The sequence below is a fragment of the Manis pentadactyla genome, chromosome 6 (assembly GCF_030020395.1).
Source record: "Manis pentadactyla isolate mManPen7 chromosome 6, mManPen7.hap1, whole genome shotgun sequence".
NCBI classification, from domain to species: domain Eukaryota; kingdom Metazoa; phylum Chordata; class Mammalia; order Pholidota; family Manidae; genus Manis; species Manis pentadactyla.
The window spans coordinates 186,499-199,956 of record NC_080024.1 but is presented as its reverse complement, the minus strand read 5'-3'; the positions used below and the strand labels follow the sequence as shown (position 1 = coordinate 199,956).

At 58.4% G+C, this 13,458-nt stretch overlaps 1 protein-coding gene across 1 annotated transcript; it reads right to left on the bottom strand.

The window, feature by feature from the left end:
- Positions 1-3,352: 3,352 nt before the first annotated feature.
- PDCD1 (programmed cell death 1) lies at positions 3,353-13,115 on the bottom strand. The gene is made up of 5 exons (XM_036900931.2): positions 13,040-13,115; positions 5,377-5,736; positions 5,084-5,239; positions 3,902-3,936; positions 3,353-3,629 (listed from the first exon to the last, which is right to left on the bottom strand). Exons 1-5 carry the CDS (start codon positions 13,113-13,115, stop codon positions 3,396-3,398), a joined length of 861 nt encoding a protein of 286 aa, XP_036756826.1. The 3' UTR covers positions 3,353-3,395.
- Between the last annotated feature and the right edge of the window lie 343 nt (positions 13,116-13,458).

Sequence of the window (13,458 nt, the reverse complement as noted above, 5' to 3'; positions counted from 1 at the left end):
GCCCTGGGCTGCAGGGGCAGCTACTTCCCCTCCCACTGGGTGTTCCCTGCCCACCTCAGGCCTCATCCCGAAAGTCCATACCTGGGGTGGGCTGCTCAGAGACCACTGCATACGGCTCCGTGACATGCGTGGATGCCGGCTGGGACAGACATGGCTGGAGTGGGTGTGGGTGGAGTTGGTTGAGGCGCCCCAGCCGGGCGCTGACACAGGCACTGGGGCACCGCAGGGGAACGGAAAAAATGAGTGGAGGCAACTGCAGGGGCCTGTTACGGGAAGGCGGCACCCAAAGAGCTGACGGGTCCTCTCTCACTTCTTATCTGAGCCTCGCTCCATCAGCGGGTGGCCCGCGCCGCCAGCCCCGCTGGCTTGGGGAAGCAACCGCTTCCTTTCCTCCCAGCTGCACATGCTTTTGCCATTTTTTAGTTATCAATATGAACTCATGTTCTTTCAAATTTTCTCAGAGTGTATTAATTCGTTTTAACTTGAACTTTGATATTTCTGATTCTCAGATTACTTCCTGCCCTTTGACTGGATCCTGACTTGGTTCCTCGTTCTGGGGGCCACATGGTCTCTGTCCCTCCTACACACACTCCCACCGCCCGCTGGCACGTAGCCCTGCCTGCAGCCCAGCCCCCAGGGCAGACCCAGGACCGGGTGCCATGCTTCTGTCAGTTCACATTTTAACTGGTCGCCCTGGGAGATATCTCAGGGGGTGGATGGGTTCTGGGCCAAAAGGCAACACTTCTAGCCTGGTTCCCCTCCAGTTTGGCATTTCCACCCGCAGTGCGTGAGGAGCCTGCTTCCTGCGACCTCGCGACATGTGCCACGCACTGGGTAGGCGTAGTTGTGATCTGCGTTCTTCTCATGATGAGTCAAACTGTACGTCCTTCCATTGTTTTCAGGATACATTTACATGTATATGGAACATGTGTGTGTGATCATGTGTGGGTGTATGCGTGCATGTGCACTGGCCGTATCACCTACCCACCTTCCACTGTTCCCATGACCTTGCTCTTTCCACATTTGCAGAAGATCTTTGTGTGACTGGACGTCAGCCTTGTGTGGCGCGAGCACAGCCCAGGGCAGGCGCCTCTTTGGGGGCACCCTGCTTGGGGCCAGTGTGAAGAAGGCTGTCCTGTCCCTCCAACAAGAAGGCATTCACCTGAGTGTCCTTCCCTGTCTGCAGGCTTTCCTTATACTTTTATCTGCTGCATTTGGGGTTTGCACGGGCACCTGGCACAAGGTCTGGGTCCACCTCGATGCTGTTCCAGGTCATGCTGTGGCCCCAGTGCCAGCTGCCCCCCCGTCTTCCTGTCCCCTCCTGTGCCGGTGCCCCCACTTTGGTGATGGGGGTTTTAGATCTGATAAAGCTGGACTTTCACTTCCCTTCAGGGTGTGCTTGGCTGTTACATGCTAATTTTTCCATTTGAACTTTGCAGTTGCAGAAATGTGGGTTTTTACTGGGATTGTGTTAAATTTATGAATTATCTTAGGATGGCTCAGTCAGTGGTGCCAGGTCATCAGAGCCCAGGGCACGGTGAGTCCCATGGCCCCAGCCACCCTGTGCTCAGCCTCTCCTCTGCAGGCTGTGCATTTTGTCTTTTCTCTTGCTGTCATAAACAGAAAATTCTTTACCACTTTTCTTTCAACTGGCTATCCTTGAATATATGAAAGCTGTTTATTTTTAGATGTTGATTTTATATCTTTTAGTTGACCAGATCCTCTAATTCTGTCGTAGATTTTCCACTATACAGTTGGATTTTTCAGGCGGGCAAAACCGCATCACCTACAGACTTCCTGGGGTCGATGCCTGCTCCTGCTTGGCACCTCCAGAGCATGGCAGCACCCTTGCCTTGTCCTGGAGTGGTGCCCATTGCCCACCCCATTGGGACAGGACCTCAGGGTAGGCACAGGATGAGTGCTGAAGGCTCAGAGTGGGCAGCGCATCTGTACTCCTGGCCCTGAGAGTTCAGATGAGGCCCACTGGGAGGGCCACAGCAGTCGGGGACAGGGCCCGAGGACCCTTTATGGTGGTGATGGATTCCCTTCCTGGAGGACAGGAGAGGTCTCCTTTTCACACACGTAGGGCTGAGTTTCCCCATAGATGTCGCTCCCCACCTGCCTGCAACACTCCAAAACCCACTCATTCACAGCCTGGTGAAGCCCACCCACTCATCTGGGCCCCACCTGGGGCGGTGACCCAGCCTGAAGGGACTCCCAGGTGTGGGGGGCATGGGGGAACTGGAGCAGGGAAGATACTGGATGCCCCATGCCAGATGGAGTTGTTCTGAGGGCAGAGGGCTGTGGAACCCCAGGATGGGCTTCTGGGGGATGCCTGGCAGCCTGTGAAGTCAGAGGGATTTCACACCATGGAGGCTGTGGCTGAGTAGGAGGGGAGAGTGGGAGGGTGGGGCACAGAGATGAGGGGCCTGGGAGGGCCTGTGGGAGACTATGAGGTGAGCTGGTGTGGCCTCTGTCCTTTGTGAGGACCAGACCCTCCCACCCTCTGGGCCGGGCCACCCCACCTTCCCCAACCATGTGGGCAGGAGAGCTGGGGCCTTTCTTACAGTTTTTGTCATGATTTAATGATGATAGCAGAACAGGGAGGGGCACTCAAGTGTGTGTAGAGCCCACGCTGGGACATGTGCTCCGAGAGCATACCTGCCCCCACCCACCACCCCTTGGGAGCCTGGCCAGGCCCCTTTAAGTAGCACCATGAGTGGGCTGCGAGGAACAGGAGACCCCCAGCACAGACAAATGGGAGACTCCTTGGGCCCTAGTCTCAGTGGGACTGCCCCAGTGTGGCCTGTCCCTTCAGCACCTCAGCTTCCAGGCTGTCTGATGGGTCAGACCTCCTTAGGGTGAAGGGAGGCATGCAGAGGTCAGCCTGTGGGCACCCTGCCTCTGCCTCCCGCTGCTGCCAGGAGCTCTCTTCAAGGCTCATGTGCACCAGGCACCCTGGAGGGCCCAGCCCCACACATTCCCCCACTGGGCCTGCACTGTGTACTGGATCCCTTTGCTGTGGGGGCACCCCACCAGGGTCCAAGGCAGAGTCTCTAACCAGGGCCCTGTGCCCCCACTTGCCTGCTCCCCCATGTGCCCTGAGATGCAGAGCTGCAGTTCAGGGGTCGACTCTCAGCTTGGCCGGGCCTGGGCCTGGAGCCTGAGCAAGTGTCCTCCCCCTCTGCCAAGCCGGATGGTGACGCCTCCCGCCCCCAGCCCCCAGGCTGCCTTGATCAGTGACAGGAGGGCCAGGCTGGCTGAACCCAGGTGCAGGGGCAGTCCCCAGACAGGAGCGGCCCCACCCACTGTGCCCATGAGCGTTCCTCCAGGGAAGGTGCTGACCCCGGGGTTTTGGAGGAAGGTCTGAAGGACACAGGCCAGCTGAGGGGCCATCAGAGGGGCCAAGAGCAGTGGCCATCCTCAGTCCTTGGAGGCCGGGGCCTGGTGGGGCTGTCGGCTGAGGCCCTGCGTCCTGGGGAAACTGGCCTGCTTGGAAAGACAATGGTGGCGTACTCTGTCTGTTCGGGGACATGGGGGGCGGGCGGCTCCGGGGTCTTCTCTCGCCACTGGAAGTCTAGCTCCGCATAGTCCACGGTGAACACAGGCATGGTGGACGGGCCCTCCTTCTTGCGGGGGACAGGGAGGGAGTAGTCAGTGTCTCTTGAGTGGCCAAAAGGCACTTGCGCGTAGGCACACACACGTGCACACACACAGAGTGGGGGCAGGGCTGTGCCCCCCTCCCCACCAGAGCCCTGTGGCCCCAGGTTCAAACATGGTGACCTGGTCGGTGCTGGGTGTGGCTGCCCCGAAGCATGCTTACCCCTGGGCAGTGCCACCCCAGCCCACCCTTGGCGCAGTTGGGGCCTGTGGGATTAGCCACAAAGGGAAGGAGACTCACCAGAGGCTCATCCAGGCTCCGGCCAGTGCAGGGCCCTGAAGAGAAATGCCTTGAAGTAAAGGAGCCTGGGAGGCCAGCAGTCCTCCCCTGGGGTCTCCGTGGGGTTCCTTGCCCCCAGGGCACCGCGGCCCAGTGTCCTCCCCTCTGCTCCATCATCTAACCAAACCCCCACTCCCCAGGACCACCAGGAGCTCCCCTCCCACACTGCCAAGGGTCTGGTTTGGATCATGATTTGTCTGGGTACCAGGCACGCAGGACCACTGGCCTCCAGTACTAGTCCTCTGGTCTCTGTGGCAGCATGACCAAGCCAAGCGCCCACTGCAGGGCACCAAACCCACCCTCCAGCCTGGCTGGTGCGGACAGCACTCAGCAGGTGTGTAATCAATGACGCTGCAGGGGCCATCTCCAGCTGTTGTTGCATAGAAGTGCCACGTGTGTCTCCATCTGTGGCAGGCATGGGCACACAGCACATTCTCAAAATTATTTGAAGGAAGAAAAAATGAGTCGCTGGAGAAGTGAGCTTCCACAGAGGCCAGGAGGCTGCTGGTGAAGCGCCGCCACCTTCACTCGGCTGCTCACCCAAATGCTGGGGAGGCGGGGAGGCTGGCTGTTGCTGGGGGCTTGTGCAGGCCCTGGGGCGCCTGTTCTCTGGCCTTGTGTCCCCCAGGTGGCTGTCTCAGGAAAGCGTGCCAGCACAGCTGGTGAGTGGGGTGTGGGGAGGGGCTGACCCCCAAGCCAGGTCCCCTCGAGGCTGTGGCCCCTGGAGAACCATGCCTCTTTCCAGCCCCAGAGCCGCCCACCTGTCGCAGGAGTGAGGATGAGGGCCAGGCTCCAGCACCGCCTGCAGCCAGAGTGTGTGCACGTGGGGGTGGGGTGGGCATCCCAGTACCCCTCTGGTGGTTGTGTGTCACTGCAGGAGCCCAGAGGATGTTAGAGGCTCTTCTGCAGTGTCCTGTGGCTTGAGGTCTGGGGGTGGCGGCAGGCAGGGTGGCTCAGCCTGTGGCGGGGGACAGCTCCCTGCCTCTCTGTGTGACCTTGACAGCTTCTCCACAACCCCTCAGAGCTGCACCAGGGAGGGGACCCTAGACCCTGGGGAGACTTTGTGCACCCTCCCTGGGGGGCCTCGCTGTGGAGCGTGGCAGGAGGGGCGTCTGTGTGCCGGGCTCCGCCCCTGGGCGTTACCTCCAGTGTCTCTGGGGAAGGCGGCAGCTAGGGCACAGGCCAACAGCAGGAAGACCAGCAAGCAGCTCAGCAGGATGCTCGTGACGCCCACCACTTGCAGTGGGGCGCTCCCAGGTGGTGGGCTGGGGTGCTCTGTGGGCAGCTCCAGGACTGGCTCTGCGGGGCGATGGGAGTCAGCTTGGAGCAGGCCCCCCTGCCCTCGCTTCCCCAGAACCTCCTCCTGAGGGCTGCCCGCCCTGCTCTGGGGGTCCCCCCTCCCGCTCACCCTGCCCTGGGGTCTCCCAGGCTCACACCTGTCACTGTGAGCTCTGCCAGGGGACTCTCCGTGATCTGCATGTTGGGAAGCAGATAGATGGCCCCGCAGAGGTAGATGCCGCTGTCATTGCGCTGGGCAGCAACCACGCTCATGTGGAAGTCTCGCCCGTTGGGCAGCGGCGTGACGCGGAAGCGTCTGTCCCGGCCTGGCTGGCTGCTGTCCTCAGGGAAGGCGGCCAGCTTGTCTGTCTGGTTGCTGGGGCTCATGCGGTACCAGTTGAGCACAAAGCCCTTGGATGTGCTGGAGAAGCTGCAGGTGAAGGTGGCATTCGCCCCCTCGGGCACTGCAAGCCGGGCTGGGGAGAAGGCCAGGGGGCTCCAGGGACTGACATGGGCATCTGAGAGGTGGGGAGAACCAGTGGCTATGAGGAGAGGTGTGTCACAGACCGCCAGGCCCTCCCCTCCCACTTTCCCTCCTGCAATCTCTCAGGAAGGTTCTGGAAGGCCCTGCCCTTGCTGGAATCCTCTTGGCAGTGCATCACCATGGAGCCCTGCAGCTCCTCTAGACTTGGCCCCCATCTCAAGACAAGCTTAGAACTGGGACTATGGTGCAGACACCACCGACATGGGCAGTGAGGGGCCCCCGTGTCTCCTGCAGGGACTCTGGGGACTGGAGTTCAGAGGAGGGCTGGGGCATTGCCCCTGAATGGAAAAAGAGGCCCAACCAAGCTGGCCCCCAAAACAAAGACCTGTAGGCACATCCATCGGCCAGTACCCTGGCCTGGGGACGTGCCCGCCACCTCTCAGGGGCTGGTAGCCCTTTCCAGCAAGAGCCTCACTGACACATGCACTCATGCTATGCCCACATGTACAACGTAAGCTCTCATCCCCTGCATGGCCAGCCACACTCTCACTCCCACACACAGCCATGCTCACACATGAATGCATGAGTGTGCACACCCTTACACGCTCACACTCGGCTTGCTGGCATGCAGAGGAAGGCCTTCCCATGGTGGCCCAGGTGACGCATCTACATGGAATCAAGGTTGACTATGATGGCTACATGGGCGGGTCAGAAGCTCCCAGGGTCCTGGGGAGGGAGCCATGGCTGAGCCCATACCTGCTAGGTCTGCCCCTGTGTGGTCAGCTCGCCGTGGCAGGCTGGTCCAAGATCCCCGATTTATAGATGGGGAAACTGAGGCTCAGAGGAGGAAGCTTCTCTGTCTGGACCTAACCCTGGGTCTGTAGCTGCTCCCACTGGCCCCCAACATAAGCCCGCACCTGGGACCTGTGGGTGGTGCTCAGCCCTCTGCCATGCTGCTCTGGGCCTTGGCCTTGGCTTCCCCGCTGTGGGAAGGGCCCATCAGGAACAAACACCCAGACTTGAAGTGTGGCCCAGTGAGGCCACCCAACATGTCCCACGCCACTGGGCTCCACAGTCACTGTGCCAACTGCGATTCCAGTCCTGGGATGAGGGGTGGCTGCTGCTTCACCCTGTTCACTTGAGCTGTTAACTGCCACCCTTCCCTTCTGCTCTTCCTGGCTGTGCACTCAGGGTTCTACTGGGTTCTGCCCTGAGTGATGTGTGCTGGGCAGGCTTCCTCACATGTGAGGCACAGACTTGGCAAGGGGTCCCTTTGCATCCAGGGAAGGGATGGCCTGAGGTTGGCTGCAGTGGCCTACTCACTGAGGAGGAGGAGATGGTGCAGGGACCCAGGGCACTGCAGCTGGTGCCAGCCAGGGCCCATCCAAGTGAGCCACGCCAGGGCACATGTGACCGGCAGGCCTCCCTCCTGGGCCACCTGGCACTGGGCACAAGGGGGAATCACAGGAAGGTCCTTGTAGTGGGGACCACCTGGATTACACCGGGGCTGGGGGAGACCGGGGCCCAGTCTGACTGGACTGGCCACTGTTGCCCCTCCTCTGGCACCTTTCCCAGCCTTTGATGGGCTGAGGGATTGGCACATGGTCAGTCTGGTGACTGTAGGTGCTGTTCCCTTAGATTGCATCATGTGCCAGATATAAGGGTGGGCACCACCCATGAGCTGGGGCCAGGAGACCTCCCAGGCTGGGGTCCCCTGCCCCCTGTGGAAGGGGTGCTCTGTGCAGGCTGGGTGGTCCACACATCTCTGTGGAAGGCTCATCCCACCAGTTGGGGGGCAGAGGGCATTGGGGAGGCCAAGGAGGCCTGGAAGGGGGCCAGGCTTGGATGGGGTTGCCCAGGGGAGGTGGAGCCCCTTTCTCATCAAAGCCACAGGCCCCTGGAGCCTGGGAATCTGCCCACTCCTCTGGCTCTCCCAGGGTGACACAAACACCAGTGGTCTTTTCTTATTCCTAATTGTGTTCAAACCTTCCACAACCAGCACACCATGCCAGGAGCTTCCCTTGGCAGTTTTAATGCGCATCTTCTTTATACACTTATTCAAGAAGCACACGAGTTAAGGCAAAGCATTATGTGCATACTAGTGCGATTCCACAGAGATCAGGCAGAAGGTATCATGGTGGGGCACTCCAGCACTAAGCCAGTGGGACCTGTGGGGCCCACCTGACTCTGAGGATGGCCTGCCTGCCCCACTGCCTTCCCGCCTCCCTCCTGCGGCATGCCTGAGTCTGGGACCAGAAGCCCAGGTCCCCTTCTCAAATACCCCCAGGAATCCAGGTCTGGATGGAGCCACCCACCTCTCATGGTCAGGGTGACCTGAGAAGCTACCCTGGGGGAGAACAGTATGTGCACAGAAGCCACCTTCCTGCACAGCCCCTCTGCAGGCCTCCCTTCAGGAAGCTCCTGTGTGGACATCTGCTGCTGGGCCCTGGGAGCCATCATTGCCCTGTGTGGACGGGGCTGCCCCGCTTTTCTTTGGTTTGGGCCCTCACCTGCCCCACCCGTGACCTGAATTCATGACCATTTGAGTCACTGTCTTCTCTTCGGCTCACTGTGGTGCCTCCCATGGGGTCTGAACTTTGTGGGGTCCTGGGCTGCCTGTGTCTGGCCCACCCACAGGTCTCCCTGTCCTGGCCTGGCCCATCTGCCTGGGTCTCTGTATAGTGGCCGCTCATCCTGCTCAGGCCCAAGACTCCCAGGTCCTCCTGGTGGCCCTTCAGGTTCCTGCTGCTCCTCGGGCCCCTCTCCACAGCACACTCGTACATCTACCCGCCCTACTGAAGCATGCTCGAGGGCAGGGGGTGGACACAGCAGCTGTGGAGGTGGCCCGACACAGGTAAGGTGGTGCTTCTGGAGTGGTGTGGGTGGGGGCAGGCCTGTCACCTCGTGGCTGCTCCAGAGCTGAATGAACCACAGGACACCTCACTGCTACGTCAGGAGCTCTGGGTGGCCTGGCCAGGGTGCAGGGCCACAGGGAGGACCCCTGCTGACACTCAGGGCCTGTTCAGATGGAGAAAGATGGGCCCCGAGAATGGGAGCCCGGGAACACCATGGGGGAATGTAGCCTTCAGGAGAAGCCCCAGTAACAGATCAAAGAGAAGCCGGCTTCCCCCAGTCACAACACAGAGTGCGGGAACCACACTGGGAGCTTAGAGATGAATGAAAACGGGACTTTGCTGACCAAGTGGACACAGGGCTCTGAGCTCCCCAGAGGCCATAGACAGACTCTCCACTAGGGCGTCTTTGAGGGGTCTTACAGGAACCTAGATCCACCCCTGACCCTGGTTGGGCCTCCAGCTGACCCCAGGCTGGGTGGAGCCAGAAGACTGATGACTAAGGGTCCCGATCAGCCCCCATCACTCGCCAGGACCGTCAGGAGACAGGCACAGGCTGATCACACTACCGGCCCCCTCCCCACAATTTTCCTCTAAAAACCCCTGCCTGCAAGCCAAGGGCGAGTCTGGGACCTTGGGCATTAGCCACCTGTCCTCTAACTTGGTGCCCAGCAGGAATTGCCCAGTGTCCTAACTACACCCTGACGCTGGGGTTGGCTTTGCTGCAGGCCGGGTGGCGGACCCAGGCTCGTCCGGGTGGGTAAGAGGAGCACTCGGCTGGGATGGGGCTGGGCGGCCTCTCTGCTTCCCGGGATCTTGCTGGGACCTGGGATCCTGTGATGGGTGCCTCAAATACACCTAACCTTAAGTCAGCCCAGCAATTCCCTGCGTGGGGCTGAAGACAGGCCTTCCTTTTAAGGTTGGTGGACTGGGATTTGCTTTATCCCCATAGTATGAACGTCTATGCATCAATTCTTATATTTTTCAACTAATTAAAATTTTACATGTTGTCTTTTTACTTCATACTTGATGATGGGGTGTCAGTGAGGGGCCCCAGGCCTCTTCTGTGTTTGGGGCATGGTTAGGAAGAGGGAGCTGTGCCTCGGTAGGGCAGGTGGGGAGACCTTCAGGGCAGAGCCCACGTGGACAGGCTGTAAGTAGGAGGCAGCACTAACCTGGCTCCCAGAGAGGCCCTGCTCTGAGGCGGCCTCACCAACAACACATTCACAGCCACCGCCTAACACCTGATTTAGACGAGACCCATCTGTGCAGCTGAAAGCACTGCTGGAGTACTGTCAGGCCCCAGCCGCCCCCGTGGGTCTCTTCATCACAGCAAAAGGGGCACCTTCACCTCCTTCACTGTGGGCACAGAGGGAGTGTGTCCATCGTGGGGTCCCCGATGGGGTCCCCAAGAAGGACAAACATGATCTCCCACGAACTCACGTCAGACATACCCAGGTGGTGGTCTGCACCCCTGGTCTGGACACTCCAAGTATACAGGGCAAGCAACAAAAGCAAAAATCAACAAGTGGGATGACATCAAACTAAAAAGCTTCTGCACAGTAAGGACCCCAACAGAATGAAAAGGCAGACTGCAGAGTGGGAGAAGACATTTGTGAACCACAAGTCTGATTTGAAAAGATATATACACCCCTATGTTTATCTTATTGCTGCATTATTTACAGTAGCCAAAAATAAGGAAGCAACCAAAGTGTCCATAGGTAGACGAATGGATAAATATGTGGTACATATACACAATGGAATGTTACTTAGTCATGAAAAAGAATGAATTCTTGCCATTTGTAACAATATGGATGGACCTAGAGGGCATTTTGCTCAGTGAAATAAGTCAGAGACAAATACCATATCTCATTGACATGTGGAATCTAAAAAAAATGGACACAAAGAATAGATTGGTGGGGGACACAGGAGTGAAATGGGAAAGGGAGTCAAAAGTTAAAGCTTCCAGTTACAGAATGAGTAAGTCCTGGGATGTATGTGCTAATAATGTATATGTGTAGCCAATAATATGTATAAATAATCATACTGTGGAATCTTGAAAGTTTTTTTTACAACAACAAAAAAATTGTGATTATGTGTGGTGACATGTTAACCGGACTTATGGGGTGATCATTTGCAATATATACAAATACTGAATCATTACATTGTATAGCTGACGCTAATAAAATGCTTATATAATTTTTATACCTCAAAAAATTTCTAATTCTAAGGCTTTCCATATCTAAAATAAAATTGAGATTTGATTAGAAAAACAATGCCAAGTTGTGGGCAAAGACAGAGGGGGCTGCTGCTCTAGGTCTGAGGAAGCTGGGGACAATGACATTCCAACGAAGCAGGGGGTAACTGACTTGGCTTCCATCAGGGAAAGATAGTCCAGCCAGAGGGCTGGATTGGGGCACCAGAGCATCTCAACCGCAAGACTGTGTCAAAGCTGCGGTCCCCAGAGAACATCTGGAGCATAAGGAGAAATTTGCAACTAGGGCTGCAGCGGGCACTGAGGCCCCAGAATGGGCAGATGTGAGTCGTGCTCTGGACTGAGCCCCCAAAGACACATGCTGCAGTGCTGAGCCCGGCACCACAGAAGGTGACCGTACCTGGAAAGCGGTACCTGGTTAAGATGAGTCTGGAGGTCAGAATTGCGCTCAGGGAGAAGGCCTTGGGAAATGGGGGCAGAGGCCGGGTGATGTGTCTACCAGCCAAGGAGCACCAAGATGACCAGCTGTCCCCAGAGGCTGGGAGCTGCCTGGAGCAGATGCTCCCTGATGTCTGGAAGGGACTGACCCTACCCACACCCTGACATTGGACTTCCAGTCTCCAGAACTGCCAGGCAAGGCACTTCTGATGCCCTTAGTACTTGTTACGGCAACCCCAGCCAGGTAAGTTCTGCTCAGGGAGATGAGGTGACTGACTGGGGCTCCAAAGCTCTCAGTGATGGCTTTACCCCAGACTCATTTGCCCTGGACTCAAGTCTGGCCCATTTAAAGCTGCTATTCTGACCTACTCTCACTCACTAGGATGGGGTCACAAACTACTGGATTTGGGTAGCTCATACAATGCAAGAAAAACATGTACATAAGCAAGGTGGGGTATGGGATGGCCAACGAAAGACAGAAATAATAGATAGAGGGAATGAATTGGGAGTGGAAGGAGATGCATCCCATAATGGAAGATTGGCTGCAGTGGGTCTGCTGAGTCTGGGGCAGAGCAGGAGGGCCACCCTGCACGCAACATTGGCCACACGGAGGGCTCTGTGCCATGTGGGACCACCTGTTATAGTCCGGGAAACCGAGGCACACCGAGTTTCAAAATCTTGCCCAAGACACAAGATTTTGTGTGGGAACCTGGAGAACATGCCGCAGCATCTATTCTACACCCTCTCCTGCTTTGAGAAGGGGTCCTGGTGGGGAGTGGGCAACCAGGGGAGCCATGGCCCCATATGCCTCGGTTCCTTCTCTTGGGAAGACCTTGTGCCTGGGTGCCCCCACAAGGCTCCCCAGGACACCTTTGGTCACAGGCTTTTGGACCACTGAGCCCAGCTTTGAGCCTCCTCCATTTGTTTTGAGATGGCCCACAGGCCTTCCTGAAAAAGCAGGCTGCCTGGACACCACCATCACTGAGCAGGCTCTGGGTGGGCAGAGATGGTTGAGCACGCTGTGGGCACCAGGACTCCAGGATGGGTGGCCCCAGCGGGGTGTAAGGACATTTCCCACCTCATCTTGGTCCTTCCAGGGACCCTACATCTGGAGCAAAGTCCAGGCAAAAGGCCTGGGGGACTCCTTCCCTGGTATCTGTTCCCATCCATGCAGCACTGGCTGGCATAGCAGCTGAGGACAGGGGCAGCCAGGAGGAGCCCCTCCCTGACCATCAGACTTTGGCCCTGGACCTGAGGGCCTGCCCTGTGGACAGCTCTTATGAGGGGGCTCGCCAGGCCATGCCCTCTCGCCAGAACCCACTGTGGAAGCTCCCAGCCATGCCAGGCACTGTATACCTGGGAATCTTGTCCAGAGACCCCAGATGGAGTGTGCCCCAGGCCCACAAGGGGTGGGGTGGAGGGGTGAACGCTATGCCTCCGGTACAAGTAGAGAAATGTCTTTGACCTTCCAGCCTGTGATCTTGCAGAGCTACTCAGTCCCCTGCAAGTCTGGTCACATCCCCAGGGAAAACACAAGTGGGGGCTGCCGGCCGAGGTTTGGGGCTCTGGCCAGCCCAGCCTGTCGCCCTACAGAGAAGGGCAGGCCCATCCCACAGGCCCCGAGAAAGAGTTGGGACACTTATGCCTGCTCACCACCAGTGAGGTGGGCAGGTGAGGAACTGGAGCCCAGAGAGGGCACTTCAGCTGCCCGAAGCTGCACAGCACCCTGACAGGGCCAGTGCTGGCCTCGGGGTCTGATCCCTCAGAAGCACCCCCACCCACCAAGGACCGAGGGCAGGGTGACGCTGGGTCACCCGGCCCTGCCCACGTACCTGGGAACCGTCCTGGCCGCCAGCCCAGCTGCAGCACTGCCCAGACAAGCGGCCAGGGCACCCGAGGGATCCCCATGCCTGGAGCGTCAGCCCGGCCGCCTGCCAACGTCCTCCTCTGCTGCACTGACAGAGGTGTGAGCGGAAAGGAAACTGTCCCGGGTCAGGATCAAGACATGCCCCGAGCCCCCGCCCCCTCTTCCTCCTCCTCCACGTGGGCGTGGGCGAGGAGTTGGGGGGGCCGATGGGGGAGGAACGGGGAGACACGGAGCCCCAGGGAAGGGCAGGCAGTAGAGAGGCAGCTCAAAGACTGTCCAGCCCCTCGCCCACTCCGGGGGCTTTCCATCCCCAAAACAATTTTGTCCCCTTATTTCTCATTGCCCCTTCTTTTCTGAAGGCTGGGGGCTGGAAGGGAGGTTGCA

Bases quoted from the DNA above. Each gene is read 5' to 3' on its own strand.
- PDCD1 (XM_036900931.2), bottom strand. From the start codon at position 13,115: ATGGGGATCCCTCGGGTGCCCTGGCCGCTTGTCTGGGCAGTGCTGCAG. The intron at 5,240-5,376 runs GTGTGAGCCTGG...ATCGCCCCGCAG, and splicing joins GGCAGAGCTCACAGTGACAG to AGCCAGTCCTGGAGCTGCCC. The intron at 3,630-3,901 runs GTGAGTCTCCTT...GTCCCCCGCAAG, and splicing joins GGAGCCTGGATGAGCCTCTG to AAGGAGGGCCCGTCCACCAT.